General features: G+C 41.6%; 2 protein-coding genes across 3 annotated transcripts; one reads left to right on the top strand and one right to left on the bottom strand.

Moving 5' to 3' along the window:
- Window positions 1-7393: 7393 nt before the first annotated feature.
- Window positions 7394-18299, bottom strand: TOPORS (TOP1 binding arginine/serine rich protein). Of its 2 annotated transcripts, none has more exons than XM_027549060.1 (3): window positions 18102-18299; window positions 16266-16460; window positions 7394-10935 (listed from the first exon to the last, which is right to left on the bottom strand). In XM_027549060.1, the coding sequence occupies exons 1-3, from the start codon at window positions 18102-18104 to the stop codon at window positions 8020-8022; spliced, it is 3114 nt and encodes a 1037-aa protein (XP_027404861.1). In that variant the 5' UTR covers window positions 18105-18299; the 3' UTR covers window positions 7394-8019. The 2 variants fall into 2 exon arrangements, with proteins under 2 accessions (XP_027404861.1, XP_027404859.1); XM_027549058.1 differs by lacking the exon at window positions 18102-18299 and adding an exon at window positions 17760-17904.
- On the top strand, window positions 18006-18694 carry SMIM27 (small integral membrane protein 27). Its single transcript, XM_027549063.1, has 2 exons — window positions 18006-18147; window positions 18473-18694. Exons 1-2 carry the CDS (start codon window positions 18103-18105, stop codon window positions 18593-18595), a joined length of 168 nt encoding a protein of 55 aa, XP_027404864.1. The 5' UTR covers window positions 18006-18102; the 3' UTR covers window positions 18596-18694.
- Window positions 18695-18754: the final 60 nt, after the last annotated feature.

Below are 18754 nucleotides of genomic sequence, written 5' to 3'. Positions count from 1 at the left end.
TGCCTTGAGAACCCCATGAACAGTATGAAAAGGGAAAATGATAGGATACTGAAAGAGAAACTCCCCAGGTCAGTAGGTGCCCAATATGCTTCTGGAGATCAGTGGAGAAATAATTGCAGAAAGAATGAAGGGATGGAGCCAAAGCAAAAAGAATGCCCAGCTGTGGATGGGACTGGTGATAGAAGCAAGGTCCGATGCTGTAAAGAGCAATATTGCATAGGAACCTGGAATGTCAGGTCCATGAATCAAGGCAAATTGGAAGTGGTCAAACAAGAGATGGCAAGAGTGAATGTCGACATTCTAGGAATCAGTGAACTCAAATGGACTGGAATGGGTGAATTTAACTCAGATGACCATTATATCTACTACTGCGGGCAGGAATCCCTCAGAAGAAATGGAGTGGCCATCATGGTCAACAAAAGAGTCCGAAATGCAGTACTTGGATGCAATCTCAAAAACGACAGAATGATCTTTGTTTGTTTCCAAGGCAAACCATTCAATATCACAGTAATCCAAGTCTATGCCCCAACCAGTAACGCTGAAGAAGCTGAAGTTGAATGGTTCTATGAAGACCTACAAGACCTTTTAGAACTAACACCCAAAAAAGATGTCCTTTTCATTATAGGGGACTGGAATGCAAAAGTATGAAGTCAAGAAACACCTGGAGTAACAGGCAAATTTGGCCTTGGAATATGGAATGAAGCAGGGCAAAGACTAATCGAGTTTTGCCAAGAAAATGCACTGGTCATAACAAACACCCTCTTCCAACAACACAACAGAAGACTCTATACATAGATATCACCAGATGGTCAACACCAAAATCAGACTGATTATATTCTTTGCAGCCAAAGATGGAGAAGCTCTATACAGTCAGCAAAAACAAGACCAGGAGCTGACTGTGGCTCAGATCATGAACTCCTTATTGCCAAATTCAGACTTAAATTGAAGAAAGTAGGGAAAACCACTAGACCATTCAGGTATGACCTAAATCAAATCCCTTATGATTATACAGTGGAAGTGAGAAATAGATTTAAGGGCCTAGATCTGATAGAGTGCCTGATGAACTATGGAATGAGGTTCATGACATTGTACAGGAGACAGGGATCAAGACCATCCCCATGGAAAAGAAGTGCAAAAAAGCAAAATGGCCATCTGGGGAGGCCTTACAAATAGCTGTGAAAAGAAGAGAAGTGAAAAGCAAAGGAGAAAAGCAAAGATATAAACATCTGAATGCAGAGTTCCAAAGAATAGCAAGAAGAGATAAGAAAGCCTTCTTCAGCAATCAATGCAAAGAAATAGAGGAAAACAACAGAATGGGAAAGACTAGAGATCTCTTCAAGAAAATCAGATACCAAAGGAACATTTCATGCAAAGATGGGCTTGATAAAGGACAGAAATGGTATGGACCTAACAGAAGCAGAAGATTAAGAAGAGATGGCAAGAATACACAGAACTGTACAAAAAATATCTTCACGACGCAGATAATCATGATGGTGTGATCACTGACCTAGAGCCAGACATTCTGGAATGTGATGTCAAGTGGGCCTTAGAAAGCATCACTACGAACAAAGCTAGTGGAGGTGATGGAATTCCAGTGCAGCTATTTGAAATCCTGAAAGATGATGCTGTCAAAGTGCTGCACTCAATATGCCAGCACATTTGGAAAACTCAGCAGTGGCCACAGGACTGGAAAAGGGCAGTTTTTGTTCCAATCCCAACGAAAGGCAATGCCAAAGAATGCTCAAACTACCGCACAATTGCACTCATCTCACACGCTAGTAAAGTAATGCTCAAAATTCTCCAAGCCAGGCTTCAGCAGTATGTGAACCGTGAACTTCCTGATGTTCAAGCCGGTTTTAGAAAAGGCAGAGGAACCAGAGATCAAATTACCAACATCCGCTGGATCATAGGGAAAGCAAGAGAGTTCCAGAAAAACATCTATTTCTGCTTTATTGACTATGCCAAAGCCTTTGACTGTGTGGATCACAATAAACTGTGGAAAATTCTGAAAGAGATGGGAATACCAGACCACCTGATCTGCCTCTTGAGAAATTTGTATGCAGGTCAGGAAGCAACAGTTAGAACTGGACATGGAACAACAGACTGGTTCCAAATAGGAAAAGGAGTTCGTCAAGGCTGTATATTGTCACCCTGCTTATTTAACTTCTATGCAGAGTACATCATGAGAAACGCTGGACTGGAAGAAACACAAATTGGAATCAAGATTGCCGGGAGAAATATCAATAACCTCAGATATGCAGATGACACCACCTTTATGGCAGAAAGTGAAGAGGAACTAAAAAGCCTCTTGATGGAAGTGAAAGTGGAGAGTGAAAAAGTTGGCTTAAAGCTCAACATTCAGAAAACGAAGATCATGGCATCTGGTCCCATCACTTCATGGGAAATAGATGGGGAAACAGTGGAAACAGTGTCAGACTGTATTTTTCTGGGCTCCAAAATCACTACAGATGGTGACTGCAGCCATGAAAGTAAGACGCTTACTCCTTGGAAGGAAAGTTATGACCAACCTAGATAGCATATTCAAAAGCAGAGACATTACTTTGCCATCAAAGGTTCGTCTAGTCAAGGCTATGGTTTTTCCTGTGGTCATGTATGGATGTGAGAGTTGGACTGTGAAGAAGGCTGAGCGCCGAAGAATTGATGCTTTTGAACTGTGGTGTTGGAGAAGACTCTTGAGAGTCCCTTGGACTGCAAGGAGATCCAACCAGTCCATTCTGAAGGAGATCAGCCCTGGGATTTCTTTGGAAGGAATGATGCTAAAGCTGAAACTCCAATACTTTGGCCACCTCATGCGAAGAGTTGACTCATTGGAAAAGACTCTGATGCTGGGAGGGATTGGGGGCAGGAGGAGAAGGGGACGACCGAGGATGAGATGGCTGGATGGCATCACTGACTCGATGGACGTGAGTCTCAATAAACTCTGGGAGTTGGTGATGGACAGGGAGGCCTGGCGAGCTGCGATTCATGGGGTCGCAAAGAGTCGGACATGACTGAGCGACTGATCTGATGTGATCTGATACCACTTACTGTTTCCCAACACCTAAAAGATTCAGTTATTGACTGAAAACTCAAAATAAGGAAATTAATCATCTCCCAAGGTTTGGTTACCTCCGGTGCAAGAGTCAGCTGCTGCAGCAGAAATGAGTGTAGTTTAAAGGACAAGATGTAATTAATATCGTTTTCTTCTCCATCCGGTTATATCCCAGCATCACCCAGTGTTCCTCCATGTAGACAATAGCCTCACAGATCACTGTCCTCAAATCCAATCACCTTCACCTCCAGTCACGTTGGTTACTTTAAATCATGGCTAGAATTAGGCATTCTCTAAAACATTTTTCAGTCTTCTGAAAAAGGCATAACCCCACATATACATACTTGAACCTCACTGGAAAATGAATCCCTTGACAATCAATTCTCTAACAGTCATCTCATAGCTTCACTTCCTTCCCTACCCAGCCCAGATGCCAGAATACACAAATTTAACTACACTTATCTCACTCAGCCCCCTAGCCCACCCTTTCTTTTGCTACTTACATTCAGCGATACTTTAACTGTAGATAAATCCATTTGTTCATTTGCTGTATAAACACTGAATGCATACTCCATGTCCAACTTTAATTTCTGCTTCTATTTCCATACTGTTGAATGCTACCAGAGCAAAACCACAAGTTTCAGGGCCCCATAGACATTCCATTATCACCATGCCTCAACATTCACCAGCAATTTGTGGCTAATCCCTTCACACCCCTTAAAAAGCATTTTTCCACTCCTCTCCTGAAGCCCAATCCTATTGACCATCCATCTTTCTCAGAGGATGGCACTGCTTCCTACTTCATGGGGGAAGAGAGGCTTTAGGTAATGAACTACTTCATCATAACCATCTACCCACCAATGTCTCTGTGCATTTTTACTTCCTTCTGCTGCTGCTAGCTCATGTACCTCCGCTCTGCAACCACCCCTCTCCATTTTGCTTCGCCAGCTGTCCCTCTCCTTTATTCTCAACTCTTCCTATTCTAGGAGTATGTGTGCACGTCCCCAGTTGTGTCTTGCCTCTGCGACCCCATGGACTATAAACTGCCAGGCTCCTGTGTCCATAGAATTCTCCAGGCAAGAATACTGGAGTGGGCTGGCATTTCCTTCTGGGAGCTCCTTCCCCAAAATCTTGTCTCCCTCCCATTCAAAATTTTAAAAATTAAGCAAACTCTCCTTTGGTTTTATACCCTCACAAGCTTGCTTCTGAGCACAGAACCAAGAGTAGTTAACTGTGTATCTCAGGCAAGACCCTCATCCTCAACAGGTCTAGCCTTATAAACGGTCTAATGAGTTCTATTTTCCTGAAGAGAAAATGGCTTTAATAGTTAATTTCCTTTATCATTTTTGCCCCCTTTTGGAAAATATTCAAGGCTGTTAACTAATATATTCTCATATGCAGGCAGCCCTGAAGGCCTGGAGGCACTTTTGTTTTGAAATTACTTCATCCTTATATAAAAATTACCAAAAAAAAAGGTACAGAGAATTCCTGTATTTCACCCTCGTTCACCAATTTTTAAATTTTGCCACAATTTATCATTATTCCTCTCCAACTATATTTTTTTTCTGAACCATTTGAGGGTAGGTTACATAATGATTATGATTCAGATGCCCAAGTGGGTTTTCCTAAAGGCACCAATCACCAGACAGACCTATACAAATTCTGGTCTCTGTATTATCATAGTAATTAATCAGTCACCATTTCAGTAGTACAAAGGTCTATTTAGCTTAATGTTAGAAATGGATCCATGCTCTGAATACTGATGAAATCTGTTTTCTGTGAAGAACCCCTTCCCATTTCTCATCCCCTGACATCACTGGTAGGGACAATGGGTGGTGGTGGTTTCCAGCACCCAAAAGCACCTTCTGAAAAAAACTTTCCAAGTTCACAGACACATTACCAGCTAGCTCAAGTGTCCACAGCCTATGCTAGAGGGGACTGAAATTATTCTCCATGATGGAAGAATAATTCCCAATAAGCAGAGGCCATCAAATGGCCTTGTATAAACCCTCTCCCCTTTGTACACACCACCCTTTGTTATTACAGACTAGATGGGTTAGGAAAGCCCTTGGATTACCTTCCCCAAGAGCTAAGGCTGAATTTAACTACTTAGACTAAGAAGCAGTTAAGTTTTCCTGTTTATCAGAGGATAAGTACAAGCACAAATGCTTGCATTTCCTTTACACAAATAAGTCACAAAAACTAAAATCCTGAGGTAAAAGAAAATGACTCATTGACAATAGATTTGGATGAATAAGCTAAGTGAATGTAATGTTTGGTTGAAAGTTTATTATGTAGCTTCATGGAAGCAGGTCTCAGGCAATTTTTAAAATCTCTAGCACCTGTACCTCCACCCAGTAAGGGTTTTAAGCATATCTTATGTGAAAGAGAAGGAATACAGCAGAACACACAGAGTTGCCAAAGAACTTTCAGACTGGTGAGAGAGAAAAAAAGTCAAAGTCACTCAGTCGTGTCTGACTCTCGGCAACCCCATGGACTATACAGTCCGTGGAATTCTCCAAGCCAGAATACTGGAATGGGTAGCCTTTCCCTTCTCCAGGGGTTTTCCCAACCCAGGTATCGAACCCAGGTCTCCTGCACTGCAGGTGGATTCTTTACGAGCTGAGCCACAAGGGAAGCGGTGAGAAAGAGGACATTAGTAACCAATTGCAACCAGTGATGCATGCTCTAAAGGAATCCAGGGTTGTTAAAGAGCAAATGATTGACAGGAATGGAGTGGAAGGGCATATTAACACTAACCTAGTTTAGCTACAGAGTTTAGTTTCCAGTAGAAGAAAAATGCTATGCATGAAGGCTGTGAATTAGTGGGGAGCACCATGCACACAGACCCAAAGCATGTCAGTGAGGCCCAGGCACAAATGAAGTGAGAGAAAAGCTGAAGATGGACTAGAGTCTCTAATTAAGCAGGTGTTTGTAATTCATATTATTTTGGACTTTTGTTTCCTTTTAATAAATATCCTAAGAATAACAGGAAGCTACTGAAGGATTTTAAGTAGAATGAAAGGATAAAAAATGTTTGTAAAGGTCTTTTGAAAGCTATATCAAGAAACGATGGAGGCAAATAGTGGATGCAGGCAGACCCATTATGGTAGCACAAGTGAAGAGATCATGGCTGTCTAGACTGGATGATGGTACAGACACATTAGAAATATTAGAAAAATATCTAATAACCAGGATTTACTGATTGGATGAGAAGGCTGAAGGAGAAAAAAGAATCAAAGACTTGGAAATTTGGGGCTGGAACACTTAGAATGATGTAATGGAGCCATGTATGAAGATGGCTTTTCACTAGTGCTTTGAGCTTTTTCATTAAAATACTATGCCAAAGCAGAATGTGCAATAAAACAGCACTCTTACATTTTTCCGCACTCTTACATACTTCAGAAAAACTAGTCATTTCATAATTTCAAAGTATATTTCTTGATTAACTATAATCATCCCACAACTTCTCAATGTCTGAGCTTACCAAAATTGTCAATATCAACTTTAGATTTTCGTCACTTTAAACCAGTTTCCTACTGCCCGTAGGCTAAACACAGACTACAAAGCTTGGTCCCACACTCTTGTCCCTTAACGAAACCTGACTTTAGTTCCCGGAATATACCAGACTCCTTTTCACCCCTGGATTTCTGTACATCTCCTTTACTAACAACTCTGCTCCTGCTTAATAGCTACTTGTCTCAACCATCACTTCCACCTAAGATTAGGCCCCCACTGTACGCTCTTACAGAAAATTATACTCTCGAGAGAACTTATAGTCTGTAATATTCATAAATACATATACATAAATGTCCCATGAGGACAGGGAACATACCTGCTTTGTTCTGTCACCGAATCTCTAAAAACCTAAAACAGAACGTGCCACACAGCAGGCATTCTAATTTCTGTTGAACAATGAACGAACATTGCAGCCAAAGTGACACCTAAATTTAGACCTAATCCAAGTTCCACTGTTCATTGGCAATCAATCCTACATCAATCAGGCTACCAATATCGAGCAGTTTTTATCACCTCTGAAACAGAAGAACACAAACACAGCCCTCTTTTGTATAAAAGAACTATTTAAGTAAAAGAAGTCAGAGAAGGGTTTTGTTTTTAGTAAGCTGTAACTGCACTTTGCTGAAGACAGAAAACAAGAAAGATACTCTTCATAATCAGATTAAAAAACTAAAATAATCATTAAAACTGTTTGAGGTTAAATGCAGTTCACATTAAAACTGTGAAATTCAGTATTTATAACACAAGGATAGCCTTAACTATTTACAAGATTTTAGCTCCACTAAAATGATTTAAAAAAAATACTGCATAAAAAAATTTATGGATTGTTTTAAAGTGTTACTGTTTTATTTTTTTTCTTTTGTTGAATACACATTTGCTTTACTGGCAGTCCAGATAAACAAGTATATAAAGGAAATATTTAAATTTTTCTTTTGGCAGATGTCAAGATAAGCTGTGCAGATTAAAATGCCTCAATTTAACCTGAAGAAATGGTTTTGAATCATATAAATTTTTAAGAAGAAAAATAAAGACTGTCCAAAGGGATTCTTCTAGCTTATAACACATTTCCAGAATAACTCTCAAAAAGAAATTCAAAAATACTCATTGGCTACTTTAAAAATATGTCAATACCATATGGCTTTACGAAATAACTTCTAAAATTTTTATTTTTTATTTAAAAAGGATCCCAAGTTTTAAATAAACTGCTAGCAATATCATTTTCTTCACTTAAAAGTGCATATCTCTGAGGGTGGAACATACATACTTTTTGAACAAATAATGATTTTTACAAATTTTTAACACCAAAAAAAAAAAAAAATCACAAAATATTTTTAAGGGGGAAAAGAGTTTTCACCAAGTGTCATCTCTAAACAGACTGCAATAGATGACACTGATCTTTTTTCTTCTTTTTATACCATCAGAATTCTCAAAGAGATGCTTTGGCAGTTTTAAGACACATCATGGTCTCTACCAAGAGACACTGACATTAATGATGATGTCCTTGATGGCTCAGTCTGAAAAGAGACAGTACTGGGTTGGTTCTCCAAATCAGAGGCCAGAGTGCTCTCTTCTCTTACATCAAGAGTTTGTCCAATTGAAGCTGCCTGGGGTGATATATTATCCACAGTTTTATTGGCATTATTCAAGTTGTTATTAAGTATGGTAATATCACACTCCTTGCTCAGGACACCAAATTCATCTTCTATTGTAACTACATCTTTAGATTCAAATGGAGCCAAAACTTCACTTTGGAGAGGGCCTTGAGGACCACTAGGGTCACATTCTATATCCTCCTTTACTTCACAGTCTTTATCACTGTCACTGTCAATGGTAATCACAACTGGGGAATGTGAAGCATTATCACCATGGTGTCTCTTATGCTTCCTCTTATGTTTCTTCTTTTTCTTTTTATGGTGTCTGGTTGTATCGGTAGCTTTCCCTTCATAAACTATCTCTACACTCAGGCTGCGGGTCCTCCTTTTTCTCCTCTTGTGCTTTGTCTCTCTGTCTGATGACCGGCTATCTGAAAAGCTATCACTCTCATTTTTGTAGCCTCCATCCAATTTTGATGAAGATTTTGAATAATGACCTTCCTTTACTTTAGAAGCAAATTCATGACATGGTTGAGCAACATCATTAGTACCCTCCAAATGCCGTGTTTTGTATTTTCGTTTCCCACCAGGCTTTTCATTTCTCACCCGGTCAGGCCCTGTAGATGCAGTCTTTGATCTATTACTAGATAGGCTCCTTGATCTATGCCTTTCATAGTAGTAGTACTTCCTTTCACTGTGATTGTTTTTCTTCCGAGCATTTGTTCTTTCAGAAAAGGACTGAATTCTAAGTTCTGGACTTGATGATTGTCTGGAATAGTGAGCTCTGGACAGAGTCCTCCTCCTGTAAGATGACTCGTAGCCATCCCTGTCCTTATTTCTACTATAGTAAGTATATTCCCACTTATACCTGCTGCCATAATTATTTCTCAAGTAGTAACGATCTCGATTTCTGCTCCGTGATCTTCTTTTACCATGATCACTGCTACGAGATCTTGATCTGCTAGAGCTTTCACTACTTAGAGACAGAGTTTGGCTTCTTCTTGACCAACTGCTATCTCTGGTTCTTGATCTCTTTTTATCTCTTCTACCTCTAGGTCTACTACTCTCCCTGCTTCTGGATCGCTTGCCTTTCATTCTTTTCTTCCCATGATGCTTTCTACGATTCTTCTGATCATGCCCACTTCTACTCTGGGAATATGAATCTGAACTTCTCGATCTTCCCCTCTTTCTGTGTCTGCGGGTATATGGCGAATATACTCTGTCTCCTCTGAGGGATGAGCTCAGGTCTCTGAGAGAGGACAATGATATAGATCGTTTCTCTTCCTTCTTTGAGTTGATTTTTGTACCAGAATCACAACGACCTTTATTTATTTGTTCATCTTTTCCAACGACAGAGCGGGGAGACGAACATCTACTAACATCACTATCACCAGAACTGTAAGACTGCTCTTGTTCTTGTGTCTTCATGGTCTCCATTTTCTCATAAGAACCTAACTCTACCTCAGAATCAGAGGACAGTTCAACAAGTTCTGGGGTCCTCTCAGCTAGTGGTTTAACAAATCCAACAATGACACAGTTATCTGAAGAAGAATCACTGTCATTATTTAGGTCCTCATTGGTCTGTACTCCTTGTATCTGAGATGTAGCTCTTGCTGTTACAAGTTCTTCATCTGAACTGTCAGAAGTATTTAAAAGGGAAGACATGGCAGCATGCACCTGCTCTGAGCTTGAGTAAGAAGGTCCTGGAGTCTCATCATCCCATGGTGCTTGACTAACAGTGGCTACATTAACATCCAGCTCTTGGGTCTCAGCTTCATCGGGAGATATTGTTATGACTGAAGAATCAGAATGGCTACCTTCTTCATATGAAGGAGCAGGGCAATCATAATTAGCATGCTGATCAAAGGCTGCCATATTAAATGGAGAGCGAGCAAAACTGATAAATTCATGTATAAAATGCTCAGTCCGATTAAGCAAAAATGGCCTCAAATCAGACACAAATGCCTGACTCTCCAAGTCATAGCGAGTAACATTACTCATGATGATGTGCTGGACGATATTTACTAAAGATCCGTGAGCTCCAAAGAGAACTGTCAGTTCACGTTTTAACCAGGGGACTAATCTGTGAAGGCAAGCTGGATTTCTACGGAAAAATTCAGCTGAAATGTCCCTGTAGCGACCACCATCTTCAATATTTCTAACTCGAGCACCAGCACGATAGAGAGTTCGCCTAAAATTAATGATATCCTGTTCTTGAATTTTCCGCAAAGATCTCTCATCTGTAGTAGTTGGCCTTCTTATTGAAATCTGTCTCATAAATGGAGGAATTTCACCATCTCTAGGTCTTGCCGAAATGCTTAACCCTTCAAATAATACTCCACTGTCTGGTGGAGTTGTTGTTCTTCTATTCACGGTACTACTAGGTGAATGAACAGAAGCACTTCGTTCCCTTGTCATAGTTGTGCGATAGCGGAATCGTCGGACCTCAGGAGTAGCAAAAGAGCCATTGTACGAAGGTCTTAGGACATATTCCTTGAAGTCATCTTCTGCCCTCACAGAATGAAAAATAGAATCAAAGGGCTGCTTACACAGTGGGCATTCAGCTTTGTTTTTTGACCACTCCTGTACACAGCGAAAACAGAACTTATGTAAACAGCGATCTAAGTAAGACACATTATCAAATCTATCCAAGCATATAGGACACTTAGAATCGGGAGATGCATCAGCTGGTACTGTCTGTTGCAATTTGCTAGTGCCAGCTTTAGGTGAAAAGTTGTCCATTTTAAATTCCTTAGCGGCTGATGCCATTATCTGTAAAAGGGAAAAAAATACATCAGTAACCTGATAAAAGTGAAATGACTAAATCTGAAAAAAATGCAAATGACTGAAACATACTTCAGTGAAAAGTAGTACATGTCTGTAACATAAAGGGACAGCGTAGCACAGTAATATAGTACTTAAAGCACAAGCTCTAAAGTCAGATTTCCTGGTTCATATCCTGGTTCCACACTACCAGTGTGATTATAGACTAGTTATTATCCTTATGCTTCAATTTCATCTGATGAGCACTAATACTAGAACCTACCTCACAGGATTTGTGAAGCTGTTTAAAAAAGGAAAAGGTCTTAGAAAAAGTGCCTGGTACATAGTAAGCTCTCAAATATTCTATACTATGCATCATTCCTTTTTAAAAGATAATTTGAGGAAAATTTGATATATACAAAAAAGTGCAAAAGAAAATATACCAAGTAGCCAAATATCCACCACTCAGATTTAGCAACTTACATTTTCTCATGGTTATTTGAGATTTTTTAAACCGTCCCTTTATGTGCCCCTCCCCCAAGCCCATCCTTCTCCAGAAAACAAAAACCCAAAATATCACAATTCTCAGTTATTTCTATGTATGGTTTTATATCTTTCATACATACACCCCAGACAATATGGACTACTTGTTTTGTTTGTGGTATTATGTATGTACCTTTAAAAATAGCTTTAGTGAGAAAATTTGTATACCATAAAGTTCCCCTATTTCAAACAGTTCTGTGGATGATTCTTTTCAAACACAAAAAAGGATATTAGTGAAGATTATTAAATGTAATAACTGTAAAAGCATTCAAGGCCAGTCCCTGGCTTACAGCAACTGCTAAGTAAATGTTAACTAGTTACTCTTATTATTGTTACTATTCAGTTCATCACTGACTCCTTCCAATATCCCTAAGAAGCTTTTCTTCGCCTTCCTGTTTAATCTAGTCACTCACAAAGTATCTTGAAATCATGCTTTCAGCCTCCTCCCCTTATCTATTCTCACTAGGATCACTAGAATCTTAAAAATTCGTTGTTTTCTTGAAATTTATCAGTTTACATTGGCCCATAACTTACTAAATGAATTTTCAAGAGCTGAAATCTAGTTGCATTACATCTGGGCCTTGTTCCCTGTTTAGTTGCTTTCTATCCTAATCATTTTATAAATATTAAATGTTAGTTTCTTCTTCTATGTTTTCCTGGGCCTATTATCCATCTTTCTCCACCTCCTCTATCACAGGAAGTCTCATGACCAGTCAACTGCTATCTAGTCAAATAATAAAACTAATTTTCTAAACAAGAGACTCACTGGCCATATCTAGCTCTAACAAAATACAAATAAAACCCACAACAAAAATCTGTGATTGCAGAATGTAAGTATTTCACCACAGACTTCAAATTAACTTGCTCATCTAGTGCATCTTAGCTTTCTCAGAGCTGTATCTTAATAGGAAATCAGTTAATGCTGAACAAGTTTCTTCAAGGGGGTCCAAATACCTCCAGTCCTCTGTCTTCTACAGTGGGATGCAAAAATTACCACTGTTCTTAACTAGAAGAGAATTATAAATATATTAATACTAGCTGCATTTTTGCAAACGTATTTAAACTCTGAAAACAATATGACATAAATTTCTCAGCATTTCCCCCTACTTCTCATATTTTTAAATTCTCCGACTCAGGGGGGGAAATCTTTTAAAAATAAAAACTGTTAAGAGACTCTGTGGGCATTAGGGAAAACAGTGGAGAGGGCATCAGATCTGGACTAATGACCAGGTTTCACCAAAAACTAACTGTCAACTGGAGAAATCCACATTAACTCTGGACTTTAGTTTGCCTCTCTATTTAAGAAATCACTAGACTTTTAAAACGACTGGAGAATTTCTAGGTAATACAGTTTACCTTAATTTGTTTTTCTGGAATACAGAATTTTGGTGTTTACTAAACATTTCCAGGTCACACACAGATTTATAACCCTGAATGAATTTATTAAAGAGAATTACTAGATAATTTCAAGTTCAAATAAAACAAAATTTCACTAATTATAAATTTTTAAGATGGAATTCTAGTCCTCCTTTCAGCACAAGTGTATAAAGAATGATGAGTAACATTAATGTATAGTAGGTAAAAAGAAAAAATTCTTAGTTCTGTTTCATATTTCCACACAGGAGTTTCTTTAGCTATAAAGAATGGTATTCATGAGAAACATCATACAATGGCAATGAATGTAAATCATAAGGGATTTACTCTTTTGAAATCACCACTAAATACTAAAAATATGTGCTAATTCAAATAAAGTAGAATTACCACATGACCCAGCAATCCACATCTATTTATCCAAAAGAAACAAAACCACATGCCCACACAAAAACTTATAAAAGAATAGCCGTTGTTGCTAAGTTGCTTAAGTTCTGTCTGACTCTCTGTGACCCAAGGGACTGTAGCCTGCCAGGTTCCTCTATCCATGGGATTCTCCAAGCAAGAATACTAGAGTGGGTTGCCGTGCCCTCCTCCAGGGGATCTTCCTGACCCAGGGAAAGAACCCACATCCCTTAAATCTCCAACATTTACCACTAATGCCACTTAGGAAGCTAAAAAGTGTTTTAATAGCTAAAAAGTGTTAAATGCTCATCAACAGATGAATTCTAAAATTTATCATATTTAGAATTGGGGGTGGAAGGGAGGGTGGTAGTGCTGGCAGGTGGAGGCTGCCTCTACCTGTGGTATACTCATACAATGTGGTATATCCATGTAATGGAATATTTGACAATAAAAAGGAACAAAGTTCTGATGTATGCTGCAACATGGACAAATCTTTTCATTATCAATCACAAAATATCACATTATATGCTATTTTATATGAAATGTACAGAACAGGAGAATTGACAGAAATTAGACTAGTGATTCGGAGAAGGCAATGGCACCCCACTCCAGTACTCTTGCCTGGAAAATCCCATGGACGGAGGAGCCTGGTGGGCTGCAGTCCATGGGGTCACTAAGATTCAGACACGACTGGGCACTTTCACTTTCACGCACTGGAGAAGGAAATGGCAACGCACTCCAGTGTTCTTGCCTGGAGAATCTCAGGGACGGTGGAGCCTTGGTGGACTACCGTCTATGGGGTCGCACAGAGTCGGACACGACTGAAGCGACTTAGCAGCAGCAACAGCAGACTAGTGATTGCTGGGTGTGTGTAGGGGAAGCCTGGGTAGGGATTATCAAGGTTTCTTTCTAGGATGATGAAAATGTTCAATTATAACTGCAGAAATATACTCCATAAACACATTAAAAACCACTGTATTATAAATTTTAAAGAAGTGAACTTTATCGATGAAATACAAATTATATCTCAACAAAGCTGTTTCAAAAATACAAATTAAGGCATAAAACAGAGACAGCAAGATGACAGATTTGAAGGTCTGGGGGACTTCTCTGGTGGTCCAGGGGCTAAGACTCTGCGCTCCCAATGAGTCAGGGGCCTGGGTTCAATACCAAACCAGCCAACTATATCCCAAATGCAACTAAGATCCAGCACAGCCAAACAAATATATATTAAAAAAAAAAAAAAAAAAAAGATTTGTTTTGCTGGAAGAATTCTGGGTTAGGCAGCAAAGGCAGACCTGATGACAGATTTAGTGCTTCAGATTCTAGAAGCACCCTATGATAAAAGTTTCTCTATCCTAGTACTCTAGGAATTAGGACTTCAAATTAATTTCCCCATGAAGAGAAGATTAATCAGTTCTTCTGAACCCTTCCCCTTAACTGCCTCCCAAATTCTAAATAAAATGTATCATCTTCAGAATTGAGGGGAGGGGGTGACAGGTGGAGGCTGATAAAAAGAGTCGGGAGGCTGGAAATCTAAATTAGACCTTAGACTGGACATTAAAAAACACCTCACATTTAAAAAATTTGACAGAGTGATGTTTTCATGGAGTGATGTTAATTCTAACGCAAAGTCAGGGCTGAGAATCAAAACACTTATTAGGGGTGTGATCTGCAGAAAAGTCAATTTCTCAAAACCTTACATTTTTCTCAATTCTAAAATGTGTTAAGTAACAGTATCCACCTGAAAAGTGGTTGTGTGAAGAGAGAGATTCCACATAAACCCTTGGCATAGTGCTTGGTGGGGAGTAAGAATTTAATAGGTATCTCATGTTATGTGAAGATAAAATTAATTTCTGTAATTTCCATCACCCATAACTGATTATAAATGCCCAGGAGGATGACAAGCGAATGATCCTCATATTAGTATCATTATCGTATTTATTATATCTAAGAAAAATGGCTAAAAAGGGTTCACAGGTGGATCAACTAAACAGTCCCAACTATTATAAACAATCTGGGCCCTTATCTCTTGTGACCTTAAAGAAACCGTGTCCCTCTCTGCACTGCAATCTAATCAATACCAAGAAATCAAACAGAATTTAAACGATCAATTAACCAGACCCTAAAAAATTTAAACACTGACCAGACCCAGTGAAATTTAATTCCAGTTCCAGCAATAAAAGGAACTGCTTGGGAACCATTACCCTCTAAAGCCGCTCTTTCCAGGTAAGCATGACTGCTTTGGCTGACTGTATAGCTTTCAAAGCCAGAGACTAAAAGCAAACAAAACCCCCAACTCTCACCGTTATTAACTTAAATCTTCGGTAACGCTTTCTGCATTTATCTTCAATTAACTTCAAAATTACCTACCAAAAATTCTATTCACTTTTCCTCGCAAAGCACTATTTGCCTCCTCTCAGTACTGCCCCCTTCCAGTCTAACAAAGTAGCCCGTGAAGAGAGATGCACTGAGTCGACGGATGAAGTCACAGGCTCAAGGGGTGTAACAGACAACTACAAGAGTTACAGAGACAGTCGCTTCCTTTGGTTGAGAACTGCCACCTGCCAGGATCTAAGGTAGGCACCCCGTGCATTACATAATCACAACGAACTCCAACACTGTTACTCCCATTTTACAGACATGCTCAGAGATTAGGGGGCCATCCAAGGTCACAACTCTGGCAGCAGCGATGCCACGACTCAAGACTCGAACGTTTCGTGCTTTGTGTCAGGTTCCCCCCACCAACCCCCCCACCCAGAGACCGAGCGCCTTCCAGTACGCGGCTGGGCTCGCGCTTTCGGGAGCGCCTCTCGGAAAGCAGCTCTCCCCCGCCCACCGGCACGGATCCACAGGTGCTCCGCAGAAGCCGCTCGCCCGGAGCCTGGCCCGCCGGCTGACCGCGGCGCCTCAGGCCCGGACCGCAGCTCTCTCGCCCTTGGGCCTCGCTGCAGGCTGGAGCTCCTGCTCTCCCGGCCCCCTGCCGACCCCCGCGCCCCATTGTTCCCGACCTCACTCACCTCAGAGGATGCCGGCGCAGGCCGGACTGGAGCGCTCGTGGCCAGTTCGCGGCGGCCCAGAAGGCTGGGTCGGTGACGGCAGGATCCACGAAGGCGAACTCTACGACTTCTCCGCCGGCCCTCCGGAGCGGGAGTAGGCCGGGGCGCTTCACCCTCCTCGCGAGACAGCGGAGACCCCGGCGGTTGCTGCGACCCCTGTGACGTAAAGCGCTCATCACCAATGGCAGACAGGGGGCGGGGGCAGAAACCAAAACCCACTTCCCGGCCCCCAGCGCGTCAAAACACAGCACCCGTCCGCGTGACGCATGCGCGGTACAGGACGCCGGCGCTGAGGGCGGGCCTTAGCGCTCTCGGCCTGAGCCCAGCCCTTCCCCCACTTGCCTCCGCTCCCGGAAGCAGAGCGACGTGACCCCCTGAGGACGAAATCGCTAACGTACCGTCAACTCGAATAAATACCAGGGGATTACAAACTATCTTAAAGTTCGCTTCTAACTTACCCGGAAGACACAATAACTAGCTTGGTCTCATTTGAAAGTTAAAGTCACTCAGTCGTGTCGGACTCTGCGAGACCCCATGGACTATACAGTCCAGGGAATTCCTCAGGCCAGAATACTGGAGTGGGCAGCCTTCCCCTTCTCCAGCGGATCTTCCCAACCCAAGGATCGAACCCAGGTCTCCCGCATTGCAGGCGGATTCTTTACCAGCCGAGCCACAAGGGTTGTGGTCTCATTTAAACCTTGCCAAATTCTGCGAGAAGTTCCTCAAACTATCTATGGTGTTCGATAAAGGAACCAAGTTATCCGGAAGGAAATGGACTTCGGCTGATAAGTTAAGAACCACCACCAGGATTCCAATGGAATCCCAAATCAATCTTGAGAGATCAACTCCAGTCCGGATGAACTATCATCTGACGTAAAATCAGTGGGAATTGAAATCTTCCCGAAACAGATAACGTCTTTTCCTTACCCGCTCTCCGAAATATGCATTAAAACCCTGTTTAGGTGATAGCTGAGATTACAGAAACAAAACGTCTGGAGCCTAACGCGGTCCCGTTGTCCCATTCTTCACTTCAAATGTAAGCATCCCGAACATTCTAGAGCTGAACTTGATACAACGGCCCGCGTGCCAAACCCCATCCTTTGGCTTGGTATTTGATCGTGCTACAGTTCTAAGCATACAAATGCTCGATGAGCACTTGCTAATTGGCAGCTACATTATGCCGGGTAATTCGTGCCACGTTATTTCTTCTTAAAAGTAGCTGATATCAAGCCACTGCATTCTCAAAAACTTTTAAGAAAAGCTCCAGTAACAGGGAGTCCCACAACTACTCATCAGTTATAAAAAGCAGGTTGTACTCTAAAAGGTGAATACACGAACTACCTATACCGTGGTAACAGATCCGGTTAGAAACATTCTTTCAGTGCTAGACGTCGGCGTAATACTTAAACCGTGGATTATTTTTCCAAATAAACTTTTAAATGCACATGACGGTACCTTATCTCGCATTAATACTGCTCTACAACTGAAAGACCGGTTGACGAGTCAAGCCTGTCCCTCACAGCGGCAAAATAAACCCATTTCCAACGTTATTTTCTCGTTTCTCTCACTTCCTCCCCTAAAGGCGGGATAGGCCCCCGGACACGTGACACCGCCCCCGCCCCCAACTCCGGGCGGAAGAGGCCGGCCAGGCTGATGGGAAACGCCCGTGGAGGCGAGTGGGCGGGCGCTGGCGCCCGGCTGAAAGATGGCTGCCGCCGCCCGGCAGCCACCGCCCCGGAGGTTACTGTAGGGCCTGCGGCTTCCGCCCGTGCTCGCGGACCACCGCCACCGCCTTACCATGAAGCCAGTGAGTCGCCGCACCCTAGACCGGATTTATTCCGCGGTAGGTCCTGGGCTCGGCGGGCCTCCACGGGCTCTACGCTCGAGGCCCGCGGGTGGAAGATCCCCTATATCTTCAGCGCCCAGAAACTCTAAAATCCATTCTTGAATTAAGCCTTTCACTCCCTAACCTCGACTCCGCCTCTTCCTGGAGGACACGGTCTTCCGCTTCTTACGTAAGGGCTACTGGGTGAACTCGCTTCCGGAACTACATGTATTCGAGTTTGTCACTAAAATCCCCACCTTAGCAACGTGCACGGCAACCTGATGGGGGCCGGGAGGACGTGCCACTCACAGGTTGTTTTTACGCCTACTCTTGCATTTCCTAGTTGCTCCTCGCGGTCGTATTGCTCTCCTGGGGATACGTCATCTATGCATCAACTGTAGCTGCACGACGACAACTAAGCAAGGAATACCCAGACAAAATCTTCGGGATGAACGAAAATTTGTAATTCCTCTGGATTTGACTTCATGCATATACAGTTCTTTACCTCTGTCTGGTACATGTCTCGATTTGAAGTAAAATCTTTAATACAATGATTCCAAATTCACTTTTGTATACCGTCCGTTATAGTAACCATTAATTCTCGATTTTTCATATACCAAGAGGT

The sequence above is a fragment of the Bos indicus x Bos taurus genome, chromosome 8 (assembly GCF_003369695.1).
Source record: "Bos indicus x Bos taurus breed Angus x Brahman F1 hybrid chromosome 8, Bos_hybrid_MaternalHap_v2.0, whole genome shotgun sequence".
In the NCBI taxonomy this organism is placed as follows: domain Eukaryota; kingdom Metazoa; phylum Chordata; class Mammalia; order Artiodactyla; family Bovidae; genus Bos; species Bos indicus x Bos taurus.
Note: the sequence above shows the minus strand (reverse complement) of the source record. Positions and strands in the feature narration are given on the sequence as shown.